The sequence below is a fragment of the Chinchilla lanigera genome, unplaced genomic scaffold (genome assembly GCF_000276665.1).
Source record: "Chinchilla lanigera isolate Chin_1 unplaced genomic scaffold, ChiLan1.0 scaffold00055, whole genome shotgun sequence".
Taxonomy (NCBI): domain Eukaryota; kingdom Metazoa; phylum Chordata; class Mammalia; order Rodentia; family Chinchillidae; genus Chinchilla; species Chinchilla lanigera.
This window is the reverse complement of record NW_004955456.1, coordinates 15,072,701-15,099,994: the sequence shown is the minus strand read 5'-3', so window position 1 is coordinate 15,099,994 and position 27,294 is coordinate 15,072,701. Positions and strand designations below refer to the sequence as shown.

Here is a 27,294-nt window from a genome sequence, read left to right as displayed (position 1 = left end):
TTTTTTTGCTTGGAGACAGGCTCTTGTTAAATTGCCCAGCTGAGCTTGTCCTTTCGGATCCTCATGCCTCAGCAACCTTCAATTTTTACATAAAGGGAAACTTTATGTAGTTTCCCTGGGAGACTAGGGTAGGAGGATCCTAAATTCAAGCTCAGCTTTGATAATTTAATGAGACCCTGTCTCAGAATAATAGATAAATAAATGAGACCTGGGGATGTAGCTCAACACAAAGACCCTGGGTTCAACCCCCAGTACCAGGTAAGTGACCTGTCTTGGATCACCCAGCCCGAGTCTGGGTGCATCACTGTCCTTAAAAAGCTATGGAAGCTGGGCATGGTGGTGCACACCTGTAATCCCAGCACTCGGGAGGCTGAGGCAGGAGGATGGCTGTAAGTTCAAGGCCAGCTGGGCTACAAAGTGAGTTTAAGGCCAGCCTGAACTGTATAGTAAAACCATATTTCAAAAAGACACACACACACACACACACACACACACACACACACACAACTGTGGAGAGGCCAGGGTTTAACTCCTGCAGCAGTTGGAAGTCTTTGTCCCTGTTCCCTCCCTCCCTCTCCCAGCCTGACTGCCCCCTCCCAGCACTTAAGCACTTATTTCCCCCATAGCACAAGCCGGATGCATCTGCTGTGGCTACTAAACCGTTCTGGCCGTTTTCACCGCCCCAGGCAGGCGCCTAGGAACCCAGCCAACCTCCTTCCTGGACGGTGAGGTCTTCCACAGGGCCCGTGGCTGCCACCTCCCCCGTCCTGTCTCCCTCCCATGGCTGAACCTCCAAGCCTCTCTGCCACCTGGTGTCACTGTGGTCCCCCAACAGCAGGGGGCAGCCTAGGACAGAATCTGCCTGGGCCAACTTGGGCTCCTGAGGGCCTGGCATGGAGCAAATCAGATGATGGTAAACACTGGTGCCCTGGACTGGGTTTGGGACAGGGTTCTGCTCTGGCCTGAGCTGAGGCTACTCTTTTTTTGTGTGTGGCACTGGGAACACAGGGCCTAGGGCTGGGGATTTAGCTCAGCGGCACAGCGCCTGCCTGGCAAGCTTGAGGTTGTGAGTTCGATTCCCAGTACCGGGGGAAAAAAAAAAAAAACAACAAAAAAAAGAAATGAACACAGGGCCCTTTTCCGGGGTGACCCTCTCTCCTAGGTCACATGCTCACCTTGGTTTGGCCTCACAGTCACCCAGTGAGGCCACTGTTTTACAGATAGGGACGCTGAGGCCCAGAGAAAGACTGCATTTGCATTTGGCTGGCGTGACTCAACTGGCCTCGAACCCCAAGTTTCCCCCCAGTCCTGCGTCCCCCTGAGAACCTCCCCAGCAGAGCTGGAGCAACAAGACCGACCAACTGTACAATGTTGCAGACAAGCACGGGACATTTATTGCCCGTAGCCTTAGCCTACAGGTGGGGGTAAGGGCGCCCTCCCCTCGTAGTTACAACTCTCCCAGGGCTCTGCAACTTGCAGGGCTCTGGCCGGCTCGGGCTGTACAGCCTGGAACAGAGAGGTTGCCAAGGGGCAGCTGGGGGACCCCAGAGCCGCTCAGGAGCCCCGCTCAGCCGCGGGGCTGCACATGTGGTGGGTGTTGTATCTTCTCATGCTCTCCCGCTCACTTGGGCTGGAGATGCGAGCGCTCCCGCAGCTGTCAAAGCTTTGTGGGGGGAGGAGAAGAATGGTGAACAGAGGCCTGGCTGGCTGTCCTACCAGGCTGCACAGTGCTCCAACCCATGGACGAGGGGAAACTGAGGCTCCCCCGGAAGGGCAGTTTTCATGAAAAGGAAATAGGCTGTTTCTCTAAATCTCAAAAATCTAACTCCTAGCTGGGTGTGGTGATGCATGCCTGTAATCAAGTACTCTGGGAGGCTGAAGCAGGAGGATATCAAATTCTAGGCCAGCCTGAGCAACTGAGCAATTTTAAGAGAGTCTGTCTCAAAATAAATAAAAAGGGACTGGGACCAGAGGGATGAGCTCAGTGCAAAGGCCTTGGGTTCAATCCCCAGTACTGAAAAAACTTTTTTATTTATTTTTTCATTTTTTGTCCTTTTGAGATAGGGTCTCGCTGTGCAGTTCAAGCTGGCCTTGAGCTCACTTTGTAGCCCAGGCTGATCTCGAACTCGCAACGATCCTCTTGCCTCAGCCTCCTGAGTGCTGAGATTACAGGGGTGCACCACCACGCCCGGTTTGAAAAAATTTTTTTAAAAATCCAGTTCCCCCAATCAGGCCCACCGCAGGCTCATAGAGGTTTGGGAGATGCAGGCCCCTGCATCTGCTGCATTTGCTGGCTGCCAGCTGCTCTCCTGTCCCATCGGCCCCCACAACTCCCTACTTCCCTACCATCCCCTTCGTGGAGCTCTGGAGCTCCACTTCAAATCCCAGCAGCAGCTAGGCGGCTTCTTTCCTCCCGGAAGCTTTGCACATACCCTCTCTGCCAGGTCCTAGCGCCTGAGCTCTGCCTCAGATCTTGCAGTCAGGCCCAGCGCTTGGCCTGAAAGCACCCCACCCACACACACTTGGGGAGTCCCTTGGCCCCCGATTCAGCTGCCCACCCCACTTGCAATTCCAGAGGTTGCCACCAGGGGGCGCGAGGTGCCCGCTGAGAAAGTAGGCGGGGGATGGGCAGAGGGACAAGCTGAGGGGTGGGCAATGCGCATGCGCCCTCACCGGGTCCTGGTTCCTTCACAGCGGGCAGGACGGGTCACTAGCTCAGACCTGGAGGCTCTGGAACCTGGATAATCCCTTGCTCGGTACATTGTGACCTTCCAGGAAACCCACTCCAGCAGGGGGCAGCAGAGAGGCTCTGGGCCAGGGGCTACGGCCGGGAGGCCCCAGAGTCCCAGCCCTGCCACTCACCAGGTGTACAGCAGCACGAGAACGACTGCCAGGAGGATGGCCAGCAGGATGGACAGGAAGGTAATGATGACCACAGTGCCCTCGCTCTGGGATCCCAGGACAGCCTCGAATGCCTTGGCTGGAGGCATGATGGGTAAAAAAGGAAATTTCAGCCGGGCATGTTGGTGGTGCGTGCCTTTCATCCCAGCACTCTGGGAAGCTGAGGCGGGAGGATGGAAAGTTTGATCCCAGGCTGGACAACTTAGTGACTCAGGAAGACTGTCTCAAAATAAAAAAGGGCTAGGCCGGGAGTGGTGGCGCACGCCTGTAATCCCTGCACTCGGGAGGCTGAGGCAGGAGGATTGTTGTGAGTTTGAGACCAGCCTGGGCTACAAAGTGAGCTCAAGGCCAACCTGAACTGCATAGCGAGACCCTGTCTCAAAAAGACAAAAATAAATACATAAATAAATAAATAAATAAATAAATAAGGGCTGGGGATGTAGCTCAGTGCAAGGGCCCTGGGTTCAATCCTCAGTATAGCAGGAAAAAATAAATCTCATCTGACCGAAGAGAGCATCTTTCGGCAGCCTCCAGAGCAACCTCCCTGTGCCCAAGCCGGGGACAGGGGTGCGGACGGGCTGGGGGAGGGGCACCCCCAGGCTGTGTGGCAGTGTGCCTCTGACCGCTAGGGGCTGCCCTAGTCCCCAGGCCCCCTCTGCCCACCCTCCAGGCCCTGGGCCCCCATCCCTGCTGGGGGCGCCCCACACCTTGCTGCAGGCGGGTCTCGTTGGACCACTCTGTCTCAGCCACAGGTCCGCGGTCGTTCATCACCAGAAACTTCACCCTAACGGGAGACCCAGCATTGAAAGTGGGGATTCCAGGGCCCTGACCCCTTGACTCCCAGGCCCTGGGGAGAGCGGGCTGGGATGGGGTAGAGAGTTGGGGCTAAATAGCGTAGCCTCAGGGCCCAGAGGGTCTGGATTCTAGCTGGAGCACCCTCTAGCTGTGTGACCAGGTACTGCCCGTGGCTTCTCAGGGACCCGGTGCCTGCTTTTGGGAAACGTGTGTGGATCAAGCACTTGGTGGGGGTCAGGGCCGGGAGGGAGCCCGCCCACGGAATGCCCTGTCTGCAGGAAGACACTCCATGTGCGGGTCCGGACGGCCCATGGGAACTGGGACTTGGGTGGGGGCCCGTCACTCAAGAGAGACAGGAGGGGCTGTCCAGGGCTCCCCCACCCGAGGGCACAGGCAGGAGCCCCATCTCAGCCTCGAACCTGTAGGGTCCCGAGTCTGGCAGGGGGGCGTTGCAGCCCTCTTTCGTGGGGGAACAGTGGGTGTCATTGCCAACGCGGAGGACACGGAGCTGGCTGCCGGCTGGGCCGCTCGGGTAGTGCAGCCGGGTGGCTGGCATCGTGAAGTAGTAGCCTTTCTGGGTGAAGGTGGCAGGGACAGGAATGTCCTTTGGCTTCTGCGAGGCAACGAAGTTCTGGGTGGCTGGAGGTGGCATCGTGGGTCAGGTGGTGGGGCAGCCCAGGTGGGGCGCCAGCCCCCTCCAGCAGGCCAGACGGTCCTCCCCGGCCACGTGCCCCCAGCACCTGCCCCCAACTCCCCTCAAGCCTGCCCGCCCGGCTCACAGAGGGGAAACTGAGGCCAGCTGCAGTCACACCCACCATTGCTGTAGGCCACCACCAGCCAGATGGAGTCAAAGTCAGAGATGCTGGTGTGGTTGAACTGGCCCTGCGGCTGCTCCAGCGTGAAGGTGGACTGGGTGAGCTTCCCCGCCAGGGTGGCGCCCGAGAGCCGGGGCACGTAGCGGATGTGCTCTGGGGAGGACAGGAGCGGAGGGCAGAGGGCAGAGGCCGGTCTCAGACCTACGCCTGGGTCAAGGCGGGTGGCCAGAGCTCAGCCCCTGGACGTTCCCTAGGGCAGGAGGTCTGGGGAGGCCCCACCCCGCCCTTCCTGGGCCATTGGGGTGTCCTAGGGACAGAGGTGGCAGAGGTTCCTCCCCCACCTGCAGGCTTCACACTCCTGAGCTGGGGGGAGACCTGGATGTGGGGGACCCCATGCCCCAGGATGGACTCTGCTCCTGACATGCCCAGTGGTCTTGAGAGGCCCTCCAGCTCCTCCCATGGCTGCTCTGTGAGCGGGGAGACCTGCTCAGAAGGGGGTGACCCAGAAAGGTCCCCCGCCCATTCCCCAGGCCGGGCGTGGACGAGCCAGAGGGGACCAGTGGCTCTGGGGCAGAGACTGGCTCGGTCTGGATGTTGTTCTTTTCTCCACCCCGTTCTCTGCCACCTCACGTCACCACCCGTCATGCCCCAGGTCCCCTCTGCTCAGGACACCCCCATTCCTCACAGTACCGTACATCGGGGGGACTCGGGATGGGCAACACGGCCATGCCCAGCCTTACCACCTTGGACCCCCGTCCTCCTGGAATGCAGAGACCCCCACAGCATCCCCCCCGCCTCTCCCCAGCCCCAGACACCGGGACAGCAGAAAAGTGGGCCTTTACGTGAAGTTCAGCAACCCCCGCACTTCTTAGTTCAGTCCCATACAGTTCATTCCCATTGAGTTAACTCTGATGATTCAGCCTAGAACCTTCAAGAACCTTCCAGCCCAGGGAAGCGGGGATTGATTCTTCCTTCCTCAAAGCTCTTAGTCCTACCTCAGGGCCCCAGGCCATGCTGTATACAACAGGTGCCTCATGTTTGCTTAACAGGGGATGAGGACAGGGGCAGCAGGGGTCGGGGTACTGTTCTCCCTCAGCCCGGCTACTCTCGGAGCTGGAGGCAGGAAGGGGCCTGCAGGCTCCTCACAGGGCTTCCATGGGCTTCCCGAGCAAGCTGGTCCCCAGAGTTCCTTAAACCACTGTTCAGGACAGAGAAGAAGGAGGACAGCCTAGGCCATGAGACCCTCAGAAAGAGGGAGAAGGGACAGGTGCCGGTCTCGTGACTGCCTTCGGCAGGCGGTGTCCCCTCACCTACCCAGGACCCAGTCCCCAGCCAGAAGAGGGGCTCGGGAGGCCGTCGGCATAAGGGTGCGTCCTCCTGATGCCCGCAGCTTGGGGGACCGCTGCCCCAACCCCCAGCGTCACTCACCCACACCAGTCCCGGGCTGGACCCCGGTCAGCAGCAGCCATAGTGGGGCCAGAAGCAGGGGCGGCCCGCTGAGCCCCAAGGCCAGGCGGAGCATCCGGGTACCTGTCCCCATCTGTGCTCAGGTTCCTCCGCAGCGTCCGTCTGCGGCCCCCGCAGCTCCGCCTGTGCTGGGCCGGGGGCACCGCCTCTGGCATCCTAGAGGCCCCTCCCAGTGCCCCCTCCTCCCTTGCGACTGGCTGGACAGGTTTGGGGGCTGAATCTTCTGTGGGCCCCAGGATTTGGCCCTGCCAGGGAGGGGTTCAAAGAAAACAATCACTTCTGCCAGGGACAAGCCCAGACTCCCCCGCCCCACTCCAGGGAGACGCCCAGGAGGAAGGAGGTGGCCCTGGGTCCAGGCCGACCAGTGAGGACCCGGCCACACCTGCCCTGCCTCGGGGGACAGCAGTCCTCTTGCTCTGCGAACCAGGCGTGCGCAGGGTAGAAGCCTGCAGAGCCAGGCTGAGGTCACAGCCGACAGCACTATAGCCAGGTGACCTGCCGTCTCCCCAGCTTCCATCCAGCCCCTGCCAGGCAGGCAGTCCCTCCCGAGACAGATTTGCCAGGTGGAGGTCGGGGCAGGTGTGAACCCTCTCACAGGGACTGGAGCACCAGTCACTCTCGGCCCAGCCTCAACACCAGCCACAGCCTCTGCCCTCAAATTCAATTCCTGCTTTGGAAGGCTGAGGCAGGAGGATCACCACAAATTTGAGGCCAGCCTGGGCTATGTAGTGAAGGCCAGCCTGAACTATAGGCTCAGACAAACGAACTCAACTCAGGCTTGTGAGCTTTTTTGGGAAATTCAATAGGTGGCCATCATTTGTGGCCTCCATTCCTAGGTGAGAAGGGGGTGTCCTCTGAAGGGAACAAACTTTGGTTCCCTGGCGGATTCAACCCACCACAAGAAAAGCCTAAACGGAACTTCTGTTATGACCAGCATGGGCCAGAACCTTTAATCTCACCGAGGTGGGAAGGAGTTGAGAATCACTGGCCACCATGTACTTGAAGGTGAAAATCATGGCTCCCTCTCTCCTTGCTGCTTGCTTTTTGGACCTGTAAGTGTGCTCTCCCCTGCCTGGAATCACTTCCTCCCCATTGAGGAAACTCCTACACCTACTTCAAAACCCAGTTCAGATATCACCTTTTCCATAAAGTCGTTCCACTCTTCTTATCCTGTTTCCCTGATTCTTTCTCTTTTTTTGAGCTAAATCCCTAGCCCCTCCCTGATTCTCTAACACAGTGACTCCCTTGTTTCTCAGTGTTGCTATCTTGTTTTGATTTTTTTTTTTTTCTCTTTAAAATTAAAAAAAGGGCTGGGGATATAGCTCAGTGGCATAAGTGCCTGCCTGGCAAGTGCAAGGTCCTGAGTTTAATTCCTGGTACCTAAATAAATAAATAGATAAATAAAATTTAAAAAAAAAGAAGGCTGGGCATGGTGGCGCATGCCTGTAATCTTAGCACTCAATGGGAGGCTGAGGCAGGAAGATTCTTGCCATTTCAAGACCAGCCTGGGCTCCAAAGTAAGCTCAAGGCCAGCCTGAACTGCATAGCGAGACCCTCTCTCAAAAAGACAAAAAAAGAAGATACATCAGGTAAAGAAAAACTTGTGTAAATATTTCAGTGCTAAATTTATTGGGACATCATGAGATAAATACAAGTTACCTTTGGTCTCTACAATTACAAGAGGTGCTCAAAGTGGTGGCCGTTAGCTTTCAGACATTTATTACTATGGCAAACTGCTGAGGTGTGTATCCATGTTTTTGTGGACTCTGTATGACCAGATTTTCATATATGTGGTGTTGTAGTCAGGGTTTGCAAGGGAACAGATTTAATGCAGAACACATAATTTGTAGGGTTATTTTATAATATTCATCCAAAAAGTCAAGTGCAGAATAGCGCAAGTGATCTGTCCACACACTAGAGACCAAAGGATCCAGCTGAGAGCCTGGATCCCCCAGAAATGTCCTCCAAAAGTCCAACTGGAGGCCTAGAGCCCACAACAATGTCTCATGCAATTCTGTATTAAGGATCTGCACTGGGAAGGCCTAAAGGTCAGTGGTGGAAGCTAGAAAGTCTGTGCCATTGGGATGAAGGATCTGTGCCAGCAGGCTGAGAGATCTGCACTGGAGCCAGGAAGTGATGCTCAGGGAAAGGACCAGAGCTCCCCTGAAGAGAACCGCAGCCATCCTCAGCAACTGCGAGGACTCAAGCTCCTTTAACGATGAGAACAGCTGAGTTCATATCAGGAAAGTCACTGCGACAAGCTCCTCCAGGAGAATGAACAGCACACCATCTTCCCTTCTAGTTCTCTTTTTATGCTATTGGTACCAGTCCTCAGGTGGGTCTTCCACACCCAGAACCACGCTCACTCAGTTCACCTGGGTGTTCCAAGTTGACCATTAGTTAATCTATACCATATGGTATGAGGTGATAAAAAATATGGTGAAAATCTAAACTTTATTGTTGCTGGGCATGGTGGCACATGCCTGTAATCCCAGCACTTGGGAGGCTGAGGCAGGAGGATTGTTGTGTTTGAGACCAGCCTGGGCTACAAAGTGAGCTCAAGGCCAGCCTGAACTGCATAGAGAGACTTTATCTTAAAAAGACAAAAAAAAAAAAAAAAAAAAAAAAAGTATTGTAACCATGCATGGTAGTGCACGCCTATAATCTCAGAATTTGGGAGGCTGAGACAGGAGAATCACTGTGAGTTTGAGGCCAGCCTGGGCTACATAAGCAAATTTAAGGCCAGCCTGCACCACTCAGGGAGACCTTGTCTCAAAAAAACAAGAAAGAAAAAAAGAAAGAAAGAAAGAAAGAAAGAAAGTAAGAAAGAATTGTAGTAAAGGACACATTGCCATAAATCACCCTCAAAATAGTGCCCCTTAATTAGAACACACATATATCATTATTCTTTTTGGGGAGCTGGGGATTTAGCTCAGCGCCACAGCGCCTGCCTGGCAAGCATGAGGTCATGAGTTCAATTCCCGATACCAGAAAAAGAAAAACAAAAAAAAAAAACAAAATCATTATTCTTTTTTTTTTCCATCTCATGGTTTTGTTTTTTTTTTTTTTTTTTTTGGTCTTTTTGAGACAGGGTCTCGCTATGCAGTTCAGGCTGGCCTTGAGCTAACTCTGTAGCATAGGCTGGTCTCAAACTCCCAACGATCCTCCTGCCTCAGCCTCCCGAGTGCTGGGATTACAGACGACCACCACGCCCGGCTCCTGGCCCCATTCTTGCCACTTTCTGAAGTAATCCTGGCAGTCCTCATTTGTGAGTTTGTTTGTGAGTGTCTTTAGTGGCTTTGTTGTGGCTGTCTTGATGCCCTGAATTGATTCAAAAAGTTTTCCTTTCTCAGACATTTTGGCTTTGCGGGAAGAGCCAGAAGTTGCGTGGTGACAGATCTACTGAATCAGGCGGATGAGGACACAGCATCATATTTTTACTTGACAGAAACTGCTGGAAATGTTTGTATGTATGGTTGTGTATGCATATTTGTGTAGAGAGAGTAACACTTGATGTATACATGTATAATTTTATTTTGGTGGTACTGGGGATTGAACTCGGGGCCTTGTGCATGCTAGACAAGCACCCTACCACTGAGCTACATCCCCAGCCCTGTACATAATATTACTCTGTGTATCTGTGTGCATGTGTGTGTGTACATATAGAGATACAAATGCAAGATACACGCGCAGGGCTGGGGGTGTAGCTCAGAGATAGCACGCTTTTTTTTTGTTGGTTTTTTTTTTGTTTTGTTTTGTTTTTGTTTTTTTTCCGGTAGGAGGAATCAAACTCACAACCTCGCGCTTGCCAGGCAGGCGCTGTGCCGCTGAGCTAAATCCCCAGCCCGAGGTAGCACTTTTGCGTGAGGCCCTGGGTGTAATCCCCAGTACGACACACGCGCACACGTACTCGGAAAGGCACTTGAAAGCAGGCACAGGAACACGGAAGCGCTTGTTTTTCCTTTTGAAAGCTCGCTCTTGCTCATCGACTTATCTCCTCTGGTCCCAGAAGTGGGCAGGGCAGGAGTTGTGATTAATCTCCTCTCACAGATGAGAGGACCGGGCCCGGCGGGGAGAGGAGCTTCCTGTGCTTCACGGAGGGTCACGGCGGAGCTGGGAGTCGAGCCTGGGCCTCCTCACACCTCTCGCACAGGCACGACTGTCTCTACACACACTTTTTTTTTCCGCAGTATTTTCCCACAACCGTGTCTCTCACTTAAACGTGTTTATGCTAGTCTTTATTTTGCATTTCAATTTTTTCACTGCACATCAGTTAAACTTCACTTCTCTGTACAACACGCAGTTGCCTCTCTCTCTCCTGCATAAACTTGCTTTGCGAACAACCCCGATATCCCGCATGTCCGCCTGTGATGATCTCGGGGCCCCCAATACCGCAGTCAGCCTGCAGGGGGCGCCTCATGCACGTCTCCTTAGGTACCCATAGGACTTCTACCCAGGAGTAAGGCTGCTAAGGGACAGGGCATGGGCACCATGTCCACTCAGTACTGCATGCTGGTTTCTAGCAGGGCAGCAGGGGCCACAGAGCTCCTGAGGCCCCAGCGGGTGTAGCCCCAAGCCTTGCCTTTCCCAAGGCCCTTAGGTGACAAGAGGAAAAAAAACAAGGAACACGAAGGCCCAGCCAGATTCCAGGCCAGAGCGTGGGCACAGCCAGCCTGTGGTGCTGCTGGCGGGCAGTGGGGAGCGTGGCAGCGCTAGGGCTTGGTGATAGGTGATTGGACGGTTCAGCCTGGGGCCTGGTTCAATCCCCAGTGTTGCAGAAGAAAGTAAATCAATAAACCTAGTATGTTTAGGCTATAAATTAATATTTCAGGGAGGGGTGATGATCCAGTGAATGTAGAAGACACAAAGTAACTGCAAGTCGATGGTTGCCCACGGTATTAGACAGAGGGCGGGAGTCACATCCACGTAGTCACCCCACACCACCCCTTCATCCTCAGCGCTGGGCCCAGCGGCTCACACACAGCTGTCCCCAGTAGCTGTTTTTGATTTTTATTTTTGTGACTCTGGATGTGGAACCCAGGATTCATGCATGCTAGGCAGGTGCTCTGCCACTGAGCTAAATCTCCATCCTTTTCATTATTTTTATTTTGAGACAAAGTCCCTCCTTTTTTTTTTTTTAAAGACAGGGTCTTTCTCTGTAGCCCAGTCTGGCCTCAAACTCATGGGAATCCTCCTGCCTCAGCCTCCCAAGTGCTGAGATTGCAGGTGTGTGCCACCTTGCTGAGTGGACTAGGATACTAGTCCCTCAGGTATCTGGGATGAGAGGCACGTGGTGCCATGGCCAGCCCCATTACTTCATTTTCATTTTTGAGGCATGGTCTTTCTGTGTAGTGCAGGCTGGCCTTGAACTTGCAAGGATTCTACCGTCTCAGCCTCCTGAGTGCTGGGATTACAGCCCCATGCCACCACACCTGGCCTCCATTACTGTTGTGACTGATAATGTGGGCCCGCCCTGCTCTGTGTGTCTGGCCAGGCGGCCTGAGGCTGTTGTCTTCTTTACAGCACCAGCTGGATCTCCAGAATGGCCTGGCTGAGCAGGTCCCATCCTCCTACTCAGATGTGGGGACCTGTATCAGGGGAAGAGGCCCTAGGTGAGTGACTACACCAGGCCTTGGGGAAGAGTCTCTTCCCTGGACCCACCTGGCCGTGCACCATTAGGTGACTCATGAGCCAGGTATCCCCCCACACACAGGGCAAGCAGCAGACTCTCCCAGAGGCCCACCCAGCGCCAGCCACCAAACACAGGCCCAGCTCCATGGCAACTGCCACACCTGTGCTCAGAGAGGCGTAGGGCAAACGTGTGCCTTTGAGAGGGATGGGCCCTTCCCACGCCCAGTAGAGAGGCCCAACCCAGGGACCAGGGCTGAGTCTGGGCAGGCAGTGATACCAGGTGACCCAGACCCTCGAGGCTCCTCCAGATTGGCCCCCGACCCTCTCCCTAGACGCTGCTGGGGATTTCTGAGTGCTGAGGGCAATGGGGTGGACCTCACAGTCTATGGTGAGTCAGCCCCTCCTGGCTCTGTGTGTATAGTGTTGTCTCAGGAGTGTGGACTAAGGATTGAACCCAGGGCCTTTGCACTGAGCTACATCTCCACACACACTCCTTTTTTTTTGAGATAAGTTCTTATTAATTCACTAAGTTGCCCAGGCTGAGCTCAAATTTGTGATCCTCCTGCCTCGGCCTCCCAGAGTACTAAGATTACAGGTATGCACCACTGCCCCCAACTGAGGGTCTATTTTCTAAACTTTCTTTTTTTGTGTGGTGCTGGGGATCAAACCCAGGACCTTGTGCATGTAAGGCAAGATCTGTAGCCCTTGCCAGGCGTCGTGGTGCACACCTGTAATCCCAGCACTTGGGAGGCTGAGGCAGGAGGATTATTGCGAGTTCCAGACCAGCCTGGGCTACAAAGTGAGCTCAAGGCCAGCCTGAACTGCATAGCAAGACCCTGTCTCAAAAAACCAAAAAAAAAAAAAAAAAACAACAATAAAAAAGAAAGAAAGAAATAAGGAAGAAAAAAGGGAATCTAGAGCTCCTGTTTTCTGCCAGGCACTGTGGCCCCTCAGAAAACAGGAACCAGGTCCTGCTTTCATGGACAGGATGGCCTTGGTGGGAGGGACAAACATTACATAAACAAATACAGGAATGAGAGAGTGGCAGGTGCTAATACAGTGTCTCGGCCACTTCCCTCAACACTAAGACACAATTCCTGACCCCTACAACTTAAAGCAGGAGAGGTTTATTCTGGTTTAGGGTTTTAGAGGTTTCAGTCTCTGGTTGGCTGGTCCTAAGACAGAAACAGCACAGTGGAAGCATCTGGTAGGAAAAAAGTTGCTCACATCATGGTGGTCAGGAAGTGGCAAGAGAAGAGAACAGCGGGGGAGGGAGATAGACCCTTCCAGGTTACACCCAGGGACCACCTCGGACTCCGCCCACCTCCTGACAGCACGTTTAGCACATTCAATATAGTGCCCCCGTGATCCAGTCACCTTGCAAACACAGGAGGCTTTGGGGGGACACCCCAGGCCTAAACCATAATGTGCAGGCTTCAGGGAAACCTGAGTAGGCCCTGGAGTTGAGTCATCAAAGAGAGAGTTTCTTAGGGAGATCCTTGACAAGGTGACCCCAGATGAGTCATCAAAGAGAGAGTTTCTTAGGGAGATCCTTGAAGGTGATCCCAGATGAACCAGAGGAGGCAGGACTATGGAGCAACCTGAGACTGAACAGAAGCTCAGTAGAGGCAGAGGCCCTGGATCTCCTGTCTACTGCTGCACAACAAATCCCCCCAAATTCTGAGCCTTAAAAAAAAACATTTGATCTGCTGTCACCACGCTGGAGGTGGGTGGGGCTCAGCTGGGTGGTTCTTCAGCTCTGTACAGTGTTGGGGCAGCTCATGGAGTTGTGTTCAGCCGTGAGCTCAGTTTTCCTGACATGTTCCAGATAGCTGTACAGCAAAGGGTTGCTGGGAGAGACCCCACTCAATGTCACTGTCCCCCAGGGCCTGGCTCACACCAAACCCTGGGCTTGCCCCCCACCCCCTGCCACTCACACTGCCTTCTTAGATCAGTCCCCTGCACTGCTCAGCTACTTGTGGTGGCTTTGGGGCCTCACACACTTTGCCCCAGGACACCATCCCGATCTGCTTTAGACCAAAAATGTCCCACAAAGTCTGTGTTTACAGGTGGGGGTTTTGGAAAGTGGCTGGATCATGGGGGTGCTGTGCTCATCAGTGGGTTCCTCCAGTAATGAGTTCATGGCTCAATCATAGCTGAAGGAAGGGTGCATCTTCCTCCCGGCTCCTCCCTTCACTCTGCTTCCTCGCCACTGTGATGTGAGCAGTTGTCCTCAGCCCAGGCCTTTCCACCAGGCCTTGTCTGCATCTGAGTGAGCCCTCCATGGACAGGAACTTCTGAAGCCGGGAGCCAAAGTAAACCTGTCCTCCTTATAGACTGTGGCTGTTGGGTGTTTTGTCCCAGCAAAGAGTAGCGAAGACACTATGTTACCCTCTTGCCATCCCAAATGACTGAGCATGGGCTGGGGATTTAGCTCAGTGGCACAGAGCCTGCCTGGCAAGTGCAAGGTCGTGAGTTCAATTCCTGGTACCGGAAAAAGAAAACACAAAAATCCAAATGACTGAGCTCCTCAACACACCCACTGTGATGCCTCGTTCTTTCTCCCCCTCTACCCCGACCGTCTCCAGCTCTGTGCCACCCCCTCCAGGAAGCCCCCTGGAGACCTGCCCCCAGGCTGGACCAGCGCCTCCCCTGTTACAGTGCCTGCCTTCTGCATTGGGCTTCTTAGGCCAGGTCCCACCCCAGCCCCCAGCTCTGCCCGGCACAAGGCCCAGGAGGAAGAGGTGCTCAGAGGTGTCAGATGTTCTGACCCCACTCCCAGCTGCCGCCCATCTGCCCCCGCCCTGTGGATTCCAGGCTGAGCCACAGACAGGGGCTGGGCCAGTGAGGCTGAACCCCAAGGGTGCATGAAATACCCTTGGGGACTTGGGCCGCCTCCACTATCCAAGGGGGAATGGGAGGGGGCTGGGGAAGGAAAGGAAGAGGCGGGGTGATTAATGGGACTTTCCTCTCAGTCCCTGAGGGGGAGAGGCCAGGGGGAAGAGTGCTTGTCAAGGGCAACATTCTTCTCCCTGGGTAACTGGCTCGGCACCCACAGGACTCTTAACAGGGGTTAAGCAGAGATAGAACATAAAGACCTTCTCGAATGGATGCTCATTTCACAGAGGAGAAGCCAGGCCAGGAGAAACAGGGAGGGCTGCCTGGTGGGGGACTGACGGCCAACGAGGCTCCCATCTGCTGCCTCGGCTTTGTCCCCAGGAGTCAGGGACATCCAGGCTCAGACAAGCACGGGGTCTGGAAGGGGAGGTGCAAGGGCCAGGCAGGCCCTCGCGACCTCCAGCTTCTCTAGCTCCTGGGGAGGAGCAGCTCGCCTAGAACCCGCAGCCCAGCAAGAGGGAGCGGGTGCGCACAAGTCCACCACCCCAGGCCGTGTCCACCTCCATGCCTTTGTATTCAGTTCCTTCCGCCCGGAAAGCCTTTGACCTCTTTCTCTTCTTTGCCTGTTGGCTGCCAGTTAAATGCAGTCTCCAACACCAACACCCGCCCCGTGCGCTTCAGCCCTCTGGATGCTTGGATCTCAGACAGCATAACGGAGGGGTGCCGAGCGGGATCACGTAACAAAACCCCCTGGGCGGTTTAAACACCAGACAAGGTGTCCTTGGCATTCTGGAGGCTGCAAATCCCCAGTGGAGGTGTTGGCGGGGCTGACTTCTCCTGGGTCACCCTGTCTTTCCCCTGTGCACGCGGGTCCCAGTGTCCCTATGCCCTGATCTCTTAAAGGACACCGGGCAGCTGGGGTGCATTTTAACTTTGTCACCTCTCCTAAGGCTTCGTCCCTGTGTATAGTCACAGCCGAGGTACAGCACGGGAATCTGGAGGGGATGCCGGCTCAGTCTGCAGCCAGGGTGAGCCTCCCTGCCCGCTTAGAGAGCAGGGACTGGGACCGGAGCTGAGCCCCTGGCAGGGACCTGGGCTGGGTCCCCGGCCTGCGTCTTGCTTAGCAGTGGGTGCTGGGGGCGGGGGCGCAGAGTGAACAGTGAGGTCCCCCTGCTCCTGGGTCCTGCTGTTCCCCTGGAGAAGGGGACACCTCCCAGCCTCCACTGCTTCCAGGCTGCCACTGGCAGGGGCAGCTCGGGATCCAGGGAGGCAGTGGGCTGGGTTGTCAGGGCTACTCTGCCATCCAGCTCTGTCCCATGAGCTCTGCAGAGTGACCTGGGGAAGGGCCTAGGAGCTCTAAGTCAACAGCAACGCATGGTCAAGGTGACAGTTTTGTCCTCTGAAATAACAAAAAGCATCTCAAAGAGTCAGGTGTGGTGGCACACGCCTCTAATCCCAGCGCTCTGGGAGGCTGAGGCAGGAGGATGACAAGTTTGAGCACAGCCTGGGCTACTATCCATAGGCCTGAAACCCTCCTCCCACGACAGCTGCCAGCACGCACGACTTCCCAGCCTCCCTTGCAGCCAGGTGCCCCTCCGGTCACCATACCTGTACCAGGCCACTGCAGGTAAATGTCCCTGTGATACAGGGGAATTGATAGATGTCAAATACTCCCGAGTCTGTGTTCCTTGAAGTCAAAGAATGAATTCCAAGAAACAATGGAAGTCAAGAGTAGGAAAATGTATTGGAAGAAAGGAGTGGGGAATAGAAATAACTACTGAAGCCGGGTATGGTGGTGCATCCCTGTAATCCTAGCACTCAGGAGGCTGAGGCAGGAGGATCATTGTGAGTTCAAGACCAGCCTGGGCTACAAAGTGAGCTCAAGGCCAGCCGAATGGGTTGCCAATGAGCTCACCTCTCAAAAGAAGTTTTATAGAGCAAAATCTCATGAGGCGGGTACAACGTGGGTCAAAATTATAACCAATAAGATAGCAAGTATAGCCACTTAGGTAATATTGACCCAATGGTAGATGGGTGACACTGCTAACTTTGGTCAATAATCTATAGTCTTCGTGGTTTTACTTTACTTTTTGGTACTAGGAATTGAACTCAGGACCTTGCATTTGCCCAGGCAGGTGCTTATACCGCTGAGCTACATCCCCAACGCAGCCTTAATGTTTTTAGTCTTAGCCTTAGTAGGTGGGAGAAGACGGCCCACCCCTAATGAGATAATGGGAAATCTTGAAAGGGTGACACCAATAGTCCCAAACCTTGTTCATCCCTTAGGGAAGTATGTAGAACTAGCCACTGTGACTTTAATCTTCAGATGCGCCTCCAGCCAGGGTCCTGATGGATTCTCACCTTCTGCACTGACTCCCCAGGGCCCAGCCCCGTCTGATTGCCTACCATATTCGTACCTACTTAGCTGTCTGTAATGCAGACACATGATAAAGGCTGGTCCCTAGGCTGGCACTACTGGGAAGTGGTAGAACTTTCAGGTGGAGCAGGGGACCCCTGAGGGGGTATGCCCTTGACTGGGACTGTGGGGCCCCTGCCTCCCCCAGCTTTTGGGGGTACTCGGGATTGAACCCATAGCCTTTATTGCCTATGCATTGTATTTCAAGACACGGTCTCGTCAAGTCACTAAGTTGCCCAGGCTAGGCTTGAACTTGTGATCCTCCTGCCTCAGCCTCCCAGAGTGCTGGCATTACTGGTGTGCACCATGATGCGTGCTGCCCTTTCTCCTCCTCGGTTTCCTGACTTGTGTGTGAGCAGTTCTGCTCTGCATATGCTCAGCTAATGTGCTGTCCCTCAAAGACGAAAACCAATGAGATCGGTGAATCAGGCCTGGACCCTCGCCAGCCGTGAGGCTGAGAAACCTCTTCAGCTTTCTCTCTATAAATGAACTTCTCAGCTATTTTGTTATAGTGATACCAAGGCATCTAACACAGACCAGAGTCTGACCTGCTGGAGGTTCTGTGGGTCAGGATAATAGCCACCATGCCCAGCTTTGAGAGGTGAGAGGGCCAGCAGCCCCCACAGCGGGACGCAGGCCATGCAGCCTTGCTCCAAGCTCAGGTCCCAGTGCCAGAGGAAGATATCAGGAACTTCCAAATGATATAAGGGAAATACTATAACTCCCAACCTGCTAGATGTCTGAAACACCAGGTTCATGTTTCTCAAAATCAAAGAACAAATTCTGAGGAACAACAGTGCTTAAGAGGAGGAAATTTTATTGAGGGAAAGACAGCTCCTGCCTAAGAGAGACAGGAGGAGACCCGGAAAGTAGGTTGCCCACAAGCCCACTTCCCAAAGGAAGTTTTGGGGCTGGGGATTTAGCTCAGTGGCACAGCACCTGCCTGGCAAGCATGAGGTTGTGAGTTCGATTCCTGGTACTGGAAAAAAAACAAAAAAGGAAGTTTTATAGAGCAAAGTCACAAGGTGGGCATAAGGTGGGACAAAACTATGATCAACCAATAAGATTGCAAGTAAAGTTGTTTAACTAGTATTGATCCAATGAGGAAGCGAATTACACAGCATGGAAAGAGCCAGGACCTTTTTTGGAAGGACTGGGTCAGGAGGGCCTGGTCACTCACTATGGTGAGGGTTGCCTATTTAGAATGGTCATTATTGTCTCGCCCTCGGGCAGGGACGTAGGTGTAGTTATTCCATCTTTACCTTGAGGCTGGGCCTTCCAGGACTGCGCCTCCAGCCACAGCTCAACTGTGTTCTCATCCTCTGCAATGGCTCGCTTGAGGGCCTGGCCCTGTCTGACCACCAAGGATATTTCTACCTAACTCAGCCGTCTGTAACACGGGGAGTGGGCCCCAGCCCCAGCTCTCCAAGCTCTCCAGCCTCCTTCAAAGCTAACCGCGGAGTTGGTTCTCGCTGTTTGCAGCTGAGAACACTCAGTGTTGGACTCCCGGGCCCCTGTAGGCCGTGCCTCCTTGACAGCTGTCCTGTGGGAGCCAACCCCACCAGCCCGGACACTGGAACGCAGCTCCACCCAGTTACAAATGACTAAGAAATGCACGGGTATGGAGAGGAAAGGGCGTGAGCGGTAAAGCTAAGGACAGGCGGAGCATGGGGCTGCTGCTGCCTCTTCTCCCCTAGATGACGCTCAGGGGAAGAACGCGGCAGAAAAGGGCGTACAGAGTATGATTCTCTTTCTATTTCTTTCTTCCCTCCCTTCTCTCTACGTTTTTTTTTTTTTTTTTTTTTGGTACTGGAGTTTGAACCCAGGGGCTTTGCACTGAGCTACATCACCAGCCCTTTTTTAAAAATTTATTTTGAAACAAGGTCTCTCTAAGTTACTCTGTTGCCCAAGCTGGGCTAGAACTTGTGATCCTCTTGTCTGAGCCTCCCAGAGTAATAGAATCACAGGCATAGGCCACCATGCTCAGCTTGAATATATATATATAATGTTTTCAGTCAACAAACCTTTATTATGTATCTATCGGCAGCTGGCACTGTGCAGACTCCAGGGAACCTTGGTGGGCAAAAGCAGACACGGTTGGCCTCTGCCCTCTTGCACTTTTCAGTCTAGTTAAGGAGATGCAAAAGCTCCTGATTTCAGGGCCCAGGGGAGTGGCTCAGTGCTAGCAGGTGTGCTTAGCATATGTGAGGCCCTGGGCTCTTATCAAACCTCAGAAGAAAAATCACTCTGGAAAGGAAAAGTGCAAGGCTCTGGGAGAGCTGAGGGTCACTGCACTGAGGAATGGACTACAGGGCTACAGAGCCAAGTGGAGGAGTGTGGTCTAGACAGGGGAAAGTGTGTGCAAAGGCTCTGTGGCATGAGAGGCTGCCTGAGGGTCTGCGGGCTGGAATGCAGTGAGGAAGGGGTGGGTCCTGGCCCCCTGCAACCCGGATGGAGACTCTAGATTCTGCGCTTGCAGCGCGGAGTCCTTGGAAGTCCCGAGCAGAGATGTAATGGGGTCCGGGTTATAATCTGGGCCCTCTGGACTAGGGAGGGACATGGGTGTGGGGTCAGAACAGAAGCAGGAATCCAGCGAGAGGCCAGCTGCTGGCCCCCTGAGGCACCAGACTGATGGCCTGGGAGTGCGAGGCCACGGGGAGACCTGGATGGTTCAGAGCAGGGAGGAGAGGGCACAGTGACGCCCGGCCCCACCTGCTGCGTCTTCCTGGTTCTGGGCCCGTGAGTCAGCGCCCCACCAGCCTCCTGCTTCTCTGTCTTCACAGTGAACCTGGTTTTGAGCACTGAGCCATGCATTCACAGGCCAGTGGGCCTCAGGGTGCTCCCCAGATGCACGACACCGCTCACTGGAAGGTTTTCACACTCTGTGCTCTGCCCGAGGCTGTCCCAAGCCGGCGGGGTTGGCTGACGCTCTGCTTGTGTGTGACGCTGGGCAGAATGCCTGGCCCAGCTCCCTAACGTGGCTGTGCGCATGCTGGAGAGTGGCCCTGGTCTCTGTGACATTTTGGCATGATGACCTCAGGAACCCAGGGCAAAACAGCACAGTGGGGCAGCCCCCTGCTGACCCAAGGTAGGCTTCTAGCCTCATAAAGGATTAGCTGCTTACTAATGCTCTCTTTTTTTTTTTTTTTTTTTGTCTTTTTGAGACAGGGTCTCGCTATGCAGTTCAGGCTGGCCTTGAACTCACTTTGTAGCCCAGGCTGGTCTTGAACTCGTGACAATCCGATCCTCCTTCCTCAGCCTACCGAGTGCTGGGATTACAGGCGTGCGCCACCACGCCCGGCGTTTGCTAATGTTCTTGAGGACACCACCAGCTGTTAAGAGGATGTCCCCAAAAGCCTGGCTCTGGGGGTCTGCAGAGAGGCAAACTGGGGTGGTTGGTGTGGGCACTGTTGGAGCAAAATCGGCTTCTGTTCTGCATTTTCACCTCTGCTTGTGTCAGAAAGCCAGGTCTAGCTGAGTGTGATGGCACATGCCTGTCATCCCGGCAACTGGGGAAGCTGAGGCAGGAGTATTGCAAATGTGACCCCAGCCTGGGCAATTTAGCAAAATCTATTTTAAAATAAATAAGGTTCTGGAGATGTAGCTCCGTGTGAGGGCCCTGGGTTTAATTTTTTTTTTTTTTTTTTTTTTTAAAGGAAGGAAACAGAGAAGAAAGACAGAAAAAATGAAAGTAAGAACAGACCCAGGTGTGGCCTCCTAGCTCCTGCTGATCTCTCAGTTCCTACGGCCAGTGAACATTCCTGGGGCCCACCCAGCCTCTGCAGCCCCCTTGTCTACTCTGGCTCAGGCCCGTGCCACTGCCGGTTGGGACAGGTTACACCTGGGCTGACTGCCTCTCCTCCCCTGCCCTTGGCCCCTGGGAAGCCCCCTTTGACCCTCAGTAGGGATCCACAGACTGCCCCTCCAGGCGCCCCTGGGCTCGGATTCAGTCACTTCCTAGTGCTGCTATGTCCATTTGGTGACCATTTCCCCGGTCAGGCCCCAGGCCGCACTTGGCACAGAAAACAAGCATGGGAGACCCTCGGATGCCGGCTGTGGTCTGGCCAGCTCCAAATGGATCCTTGGGCCCTGGGAGGATCTGCCCATCGCTTTGCAAACACCTCGGTCTTCCTTCCTGTTACACCCTCCAGAGCCAATTCAGTGCGGGACTGCTCTGCATCCAACCCTCTCCCAACCCCCAGGCCCAGCGTCCCCAGGCTCCTCAATAGCAGAAGTTCCGAAGTAGCCGCCTCAGGTGGCTTCCGGCCTGATGGCTCCGCGCTGCTGTCTGCACCCGGGGGTGGGGGCGGGGCAGGTAGGCGGAGGTAGTCGTCTTTTCCCTGAAGCGGGTGCCTGGAGGGATTCGCATTCACTGCATACAGTGTGGCTGCCTGGCCCTAAAAAGGCGGGTGGGGGGGCTTCCTCTGTGCCCTAGAAGGCTCACCACAAAGCACGAGCAAGGACGGCAATCAAGGGCGCTTAGGGCAGCCCGGGGCTACAGGACTCCAGTCACGGAGGCCACATCACTTTTATTCGCCTCCAAAGAGGGCAAGCAGGGTGTCCCGGGGGACACAGAGTGGTTGGCTGGACAGAGCGCGCACGCGAGTCGTTCCCGGAACTCCAGTTTCTCTAAGAAACCACTGCAGCAGTGCTGATGGAAGGGAGCACAGCAGGTGCTCAGGCAGGGGGCGGGGCTGTGGGCAGGAGCCCATCCGGGCCTAGGCAGGCTAGCCACGGCGCACTGGCGCCCTCGTGTGGCGATGCGGGAACTACCGACCTTGGGAACAGGTGACACTTGGCGGGGCGTCTGCAGTGAGACTTTGCCAGGAATAGGGGTCTCTTGACCCGCAGAGAGCCCACTGCAGCGACTGCCTGAGGGAGTGTGAGGCAGAAAGTGACAGTCTGAAGGTGTGACAGACCCACAAATGTACCAACAGGTCACATTTGGACACATCTGTCTGAGGTCCAGAGCAGGAAGACCCCAAGGTCAGGACCAGCTCTGCCCGAGCCCCCACGTCTAACACTGCGCGGCATAGAGCGGGTGCTCAACAAGGGATGTGAGTGAGCAGCTGAGAGCACGAGGCTTGGAAGTGGTGGCCGGAACCTGTAACTAGCCGGTCACAATGTCTGTCTACACTGCCTGACCCTCTGGCCTCTGAGTCCCCCATAGGAAGAGCCAGTCCCTGGCACAGCGGGGATGCCCCTAAAGCCTGCATCTCAGCCCCAGCGTTTGGCTGGGATAAGGACGGCTCAGGCCTCATAGGCCCCGGGATGGGCCCAACCCAACCCCCTACCCAGGCAGAGCATAGCTGGGTCCAATCCACACACGCTGCACCCCTGGTAGCTGCTGGCCCCGAAGTGAGTGAGTGGGTGTCTGTGTGACCTAGGAGTTAGCAATCAAGGGGTCATCTCAGGGCCTCAGTTTCCCCCGTGATCTAAAGTTCCTGGTCAGGGAGGCCAGTCCACTGCCTCCGGACTCACCCACAAGGAGGGCCTGCAGAATAGGGCTGGGGACAGGGGCAGGGTTGGATGCCCAGCCTGACACCTGGGGCACTCACAGACACCTGGGGTGGTGGAGTGGGGGCAGCCAGGGAGGACTCCGGGCAGTTGGGGTGCCCTGGGGAAAGGCCTGGGGGGGCAGAGGCCAGGCTAAGGGCTGAGGCTAGGGAGGGGGTCCAGGCCTGGCTCACACCCCACTGGCAGAGTGGCGGCCTCGCTGGGCGGGATGTGGTGGGTCATGTAGCGCTTGCCCATGAAGGAGCCGATCCGCAGCTGCTCGGGGACCTCCTCGGGCCACCACAGGCTGGAGCTGCGCGGGAAAAGAGGAGGCGGTGCTGTGTCCCCGGCCGGGGGAGGCCGCCAGGTCCGGCCTGCTTCCCCTGCCCAGCACACTCACCCCACAGCCTCTGCTCACACCTTCCCGCCGGCTGCAGGTGCCACCCCCAGGACCACCCCGGGCCAATTCTCCACACTCCCCAGGCTCATGGAAAAGAACTAAGGCCCAGGAGAAGGGCCTGACAGAGGACACATCAGAGGGCAGGGCTGGACCAAGATGTCTGCTCCCGACCTGTCTTAGATCACCTCCCTGCCTCCCAAGTGAGAAGGGCCTCCTCCGGCTCAGAACCAGCACCGTGTAAGAGGGAGACTGCCCGCAGCGGGACAGGGACAGGCAAGGGCTTCTGGATGGGAGGGGCCCGCAGTGGTCACTCACAAGCGCACGGTGGAGGCTGCCAGGAAGGCCAGGAGCAGGAGGCTAGCCAGAGACGAGAGGATGGAGGTGATGACGACCATGCAGCCGCTCCGACGGCCGGGCCACGTGTCGATGGAGCCCGGGGCCTTCCCTGAACACACAGGCCGCTCACCCCAGGCCGGCTGTCCCTTCCCTCCCTCCCCACCCCCGCTCAGGCCTCAAGGCTGGGCTACCTCGTGGGCCCAGACAGCCTCCTGGGTCCACCGCGTCCCTCTCAGTCCAGCCTGGACCGCCCATTGGTCTGGCCTCCCCTCCCCTTCTAGACCAGCGGTCCCCAACATTTTTGACACCAGGAAAAGTTTTTCCCCCAGATGGGGGATTGAGTGTGCCTGATGGTTCCTGGATGATTCAAGCACATTCCATCTATCAGGCACTTTATTCCTATTATTACTATTACGTTAGATTCTCATGAGAAGTGCGCGCCCTAGGTCCCGCGCATGCGCAGTTCACAGCAGGCGCGCGCTCCTAGGAGAATCCAGGGCCCAGCTGAGCTGACCAGAGGCGGTGATTTGGGGCTGAAATAGCTGAAGCTTCCGCTTCCACCTACTGCTGTGCGGCCAGTTCCTTACAGGCCGCAGACTGGTACAGATCCAAGGGCATGGGGTTTGGGGACCCCTGTTGTAGACCATTCCCACCACTGCCCCCCACACAAGCAGAGTAGCTGCAGACCTCAAGACTGACCACGTCACCGCCCTGCTCCCCGGAGCCCGGCACTTAAGAACTTCAGATGGCAGGACCCCCACCCAGCCACCTTGGCAGCCCATCTCCCAGGCAACTCCCACCCCTGACCTGTAAGAAGGGGAGGCTGCTTCTGCCCATCACAGGGCTGGGGCCTGGACACCCAAGGGTTGGCAGACGCTTGGGGATGAACAGAAAGACAGGGTCGACCCCAGGCCCCATAGCGCGAGCGCCCCCCGACCCAGCACTACCTTGGCGGAGAGTAATGGCGTCCGACCACCTGGTCTCAGCCTTGGGAGAGCCAGAGCCATCCATCAGGAGGAACTTCACGCTGAGGACAGGAGGCCGCGGGGGAGCAGGGCTGAGAGTGAGGCACTGTCTGCCTTGGGCAGGGCATCCCCAAAGTGGGCTGGGCTGGGCTGGGCCGGGCCGGGCCGGGAGAACCCTCCAAGGCCCCTTTGGTCTCGTGGCCTACACCAGCAGCCCACGTGTGTCTGACCAGGCAGGTGCTCTGCGGACAGCTGTCTGGACCAGGCCAGGCCGTGCTGTGCACCCCGGCAGGATGCTCAGGGAAGGTGTCCCTGGCCTCTGGGAGGACTGAGGTGCTGGCCTGTGGAGTCCAGTGAAGGCCTCTAAACAGGGACCCCCCCAAAAAACCCAAAGGCTCAGAGGTGGGGGGCGTGCTCAGGGGCTGGGTATCAGGAGCAGAGTGGAGGAGCCCTGATGGTGCAGTATTTCTGGGTGGTGGGAGTGCTGGAAAGTGTGCTGTGGGGACCCAGCAGGCTGGAAAGGTTGGCTGCTGGGAATGGGGGCAGGGGTGAGGCTGGAGGCCTGGCAGGACGGCGTGGATGGCTGGGTGAGAGGGCAGTGGAGGCTGGGTGGATGAGGCCCAGGTCTGCCTCTGCAGGCCCTGCCTCCTCCACTCCTCCCTGGCCTCTCCTGACACGGCAGCCCCCACCTGGACACCAAGGAGACACCGGCTTTCCCATCCCAGCGCCACCCCAACCTCAGCAGACTACTTGGAACTCTATGCCTCAGTTTCTTCATCTGTAAAAGGGGGTAGGAAGCAGGGTGCAGTAACAAATGCCTAAAATCCCAGTACTGTGCCCCTCCCCCAGCACAGCCCAGCTCAGGGTGGGGGGGCGGGCTGAGACCACCCACCTGTACGGCCCTGGGCCAGGCAGGGGAGCATTGCAGTAGGGCTGCTGTTGGCAGCTGAAGTCATTGCCCACTCGAAGCAAGGGGACCCCTCCACTGCCACCCCGAGGGTCCTCACAGGGCAGCTGGTCTGGGGACAAGGGCAGCGTCATGTAGTGGCCATCGGTCAGCAGCTGTGGGGTTGTGGGGATCTCAGCCAAGGTCTGTGGGTTCTGGAAGTTCCTGGAGGCTGCAGGACAGAGGGACAGACAGATGGGGGACAGGGGAGACAGGCCTTGTCCTGGTGACCAGCTGCCTTCACCAGCCCAGGGCACCCCGCCAGAGCCTCTCGTCCTGACCCTTGAGGGCCCCACGGTCAAGTCTAGGGACAGGACAGGCTTTGGCACCCCCTCTAGTCCCCCAAGATTAAGCCCTATCCTCGTCCACACCCACCCTCCAGGGGCTCCCAGTTGGCACCCTACACTGCAGGCATTGGCGAGGGGCTCCCCGGACCCTGCAGCTCCCCTTGGGCCCTTGCCCCCTACCCTAGACCCGCACTGCACACCATTGCTGAAGGCCACCACCAGCCAGATGGTGTCGTCGGCACCTGCACGCCCATCAAAGACACAGCGGGGCTGCTCCAGGGAGAACGTGGTGGCCGTGACCCTCCCTTCCAGGTCCCAGGCCGTGATCTGTGGCGTGTAGGGGACCAGCTCTGTGGCCATGGGGAACAAAGGTGTGCAGTGGAGGTCAGCATGAGGGTCCTGGGGAACCCCTGCCCGTGGGATTGCCCGTGCCAGTTCAGGGGCTGCCAGGACCCATTCCCTGCAGCAGGTGCCCGGCACCTCAGTTCCTCCCCAGACCCCAACTCACCCAGGCACAAGCTGGGCTGCAGCCACGGCAGCACCCAGAGGAGCAGCAGCCCAGGGCGAGGCTGCCTCCGGGGAAGCCCCATGACCACGGTGGCAGGCCAAGCACCTGAAGCTGGGGCTGGTTTGGCCGCCTTGGGCTGCACCCCGCCCCAGCCCTTCGGCCGGAGGAGCTGGTTCGTCAGGCTGCCGGTAAGGGCAGGAAAGACCTGTAGTGCACAAGCACCGCAGCACTCCTGCTGTGGCCCAGCCCAGCGCTGAGAGGGGGCTGTACGGGCTCTGGTGTGGGTGGCCAGACTGCCAGGCACCTCAGACTCCAGGCTGGATGGGGCCCCACCCAGCCTCCCAGGCAGCGGGAGGAAGGCCTGCTGGAAAACCTGGGCCCCGGGCCACATGCCTGGGATTCCTGCGCCCCAGCTGCCTGGAGCAAGCATCCTTTTGGTGTCCTCCCCCGCAAGGGAGAGGAAGGGGAGCTGAGGGCAGGGCCGCCCCCACCTTCCCCGCTGCAGTCCCAGGACCCTGCTGGAGCAGCTCCCCGCCCCCCCCCCCAATTCCCTTGTGCGGAGAAGATCCTGGACTAGGGGCGAAGATGGCAGAGCCCTTAGAGACAAGCCCGCCACTCACCTAAACGCCTCGGGCTGCACCCTGTGTGTATTTTAGCTGTAAGTCATATACCGTAAAACCCACATCTCAGGGGTTGCTCATAGATTCCCAGGGCCGTGCTGTTGTCATCACTCATTCCAGAGCTTCTTCACCCCAAAAGCAAACGCTGTGCCTTCTCCCCTCACTCCCCATTCCCCTTCTCTTAGCAAGGATCAGTTCTCCCCTCCATGGACTTGCTGCAACAGGTTTCACAGTGATGGGATCACAAATCTGCCCTGTCTGCATCTGGCTTCTTTCTCTCAGCACTTCACTTAGCAGGGTCCGTCCACGGTGCAGCCTGTGGTGGGGCTGGTTTTTTTTTTTGTACAGGGACTCGAACTCAGATCTTTCCAGGCAGACACTGTGCCACTGAGCTATATCCCAGGCCAGGCTCTGTTCCTTCTTAAGGTTGAGTAATAGGCATCACTTGGACAGCACGTTATTGATTTATTGGCAAATGGGTATTTGGGTCTTTCCATGACTGCTGTGGATCATGAGGCAGCACACATTTGCATACTGGTGTGTGCGTGGACGTGTTCCGGTAAAATTGCCCTGGGTATACCCCTGGAAGTGAGTTGCCCACATGGTCACCCCCTTTTTGAGGAACTGCCTGTTCCCCAGAGCAGCTGCACTTACATTCCCAGCAGAGGGGACAAGGGTCTGATTTCTCCACATCCTGAGGCTGCTTATTTTATCTTGTGGTTTTGAGAATTTGATTTGCATTTCTTGACTGACATTAAACATCTTTTCTGTTTTTTTTTTTTTTTTTTGTACCGGGAATCAAACACAGGACCTTGCACTTGCCAGCCAGGGGCTGTGCCACTGAGCTAAATCCCTAGCCTTTTTTCAGGTATT

The 27,294-nt window shown here is 56.1% G+C and overlaps 2 protein-coding genes and 1 long non-coding RNA gene across 6 annotated transcripts; all 3 read right to left on the bottom strand.

Annotated features, from left to right (window-relative positions):
• Positions 1–1,366: 1,366 nt before the first annotated feature.
• LOC102012282 (uroplakin-3b-like protein) lies at positions 1,367–6,197 on the bottom strand. 2 transcript variants are annotated; one of them, XM_013520654.1, is made up of 7 exons: positions 5,940–6,197; positions 4,512–4,664; positions 4,116–4,335; positions 3,609–3,685; positions 2,863–2,980; positions 2,674–2,737; positions 1,577–1,663 (listed from the first exon to the last, which is right to left on the bottom strand). In XM_013520654.1, exons 1-6 carry the CDS (start codon positions 6,049–6,051, stop codon positions 2,716–2,718), a joined length of 702 nt encoding a protein of 233 aa, XP_013376108.1. In that variant the 5' UTR covers positions 6,052–6,197; the 3' UTR covers positions 1,577–1,663; positions 2,674–2,715. The 2 variants fall into 2 exon arrangements, with proteins under 2 accessions (XP_005396881.1, XP_013376108.1); XM_005396824.2 differs by lacking the exon at positions 2,674–2,737 and having other exon boundaries at positions 1,367–1,663; positions 5,940–6,190.
• An 11,466-nt stretch (positions 6,198–17,663) lies between these two features.
• Positions 17,664–19,997, bottom strand: LOC106149901. Its single transcript, XR_001236368.1, has 2 exons — positions 18,888–19,997; positions 17,664–17,842 (listed from the first exon to the last, which is right to left on the bottom strand). It is a non-coding gene; the product is annotated as an uncharacterized LOC106149901 (long non-coding RNA).
• A 1,362-nt stretch (positions 19,998–21,359) lies between these two features.
• On the bottom strand, positions 21,360–26,162 carry LOC102011506 (uroplakin-3b). Of its 3 annotated transcripts, none has more exons than XM_005396821.2 (6): positions 25,802–26,157; positions 25,494–25,643; positions 24,953–25,178; positions 24,043–24,152; positions 23,075–23,204; positions 21,360–22,672 (listed from the first exon to the last, which is right to left on the bottom strand). In XM_005396821.2, the coding sequence occupies exons 1-6, from the start codon at positions 25,881–25,883 to the stop codon at positions 22,513–22,515; spliced, it is 858 nt and encodes a 285-aa protein (XP_005396878.1). In that variant the 5' UTR covers positions 25,884–26,157; the 3' UTR covers positions 21,360–22,512. The 3 variants fall into 3 exon arrangements, with proteins under 3 accessions (XP_005396878.1, XP_005396879.1, XP_005396880.1); XM_005396822.2 differs by having other exon boundaries at positions 24,043–24,122; positions 25,802–26,154; XM_005396823.2 differs by lacking the exon at positions 25,494–25,643 and having other exon boundaries at positions 25,802–26,162.
• Between the last annotated feature and the right edge of the window lie 1,132 nt (positions 26,163–27,294).

What these genes read in the sequence shown, in the direction of transcription:
- LOC102012282 (XM_005396824.2), bottom strand. Translation starts at nt 6,051, where the DNA reads ATGGGGACAGGTACCCGGATGCTCCGCCTGGCCTTGGGGCTCAGCGGG. An exon ending in CCAGCCCGGGACTGGTGTGG is followed by an intron (nt 4,665 to 5,939) that starts GTGAGTGACGCT and finishes TGTCCTCCCCAG; the next exon opens with AGCACATCCGCTACGTGCCC. An exon ending in GGTGGTGGCCTACAGCAATG is followed by an intron (nt 4,336 to 4,511) that starts GTGGGTGTGACT and finishes TGCCACCTCCAG; the next exon opens with CCACCCAGAACTTCGTTGCC.
- LOC102011506 (XM_005396821.2), bottom strand. Translation starts at nt 25,883, where the DNA reads ATGGGGCTTCCCCGGAGGCAGCCTCGCCCTGGGCTGCTGCTCCTCTGG. An exon ending in GCAGCCCAGCTTGTGCCTGG is followed by an intron (nt 25,644 to 25,801) that starts GTGAGTTGGGGT and finishes CCATGGCCACAG; the next exon opens with AGCTGGTCCCCTACACGCCA. An exon ending in GGTGGTGGCCTTCAGCAATG is followed by an intron (nt 25,179 to 25,493) that starts GTGTGCAGTGCG and finishes TCTGTCCTGCAG; the next exon opens with CCTCCAGGAACTTCCAGAAC.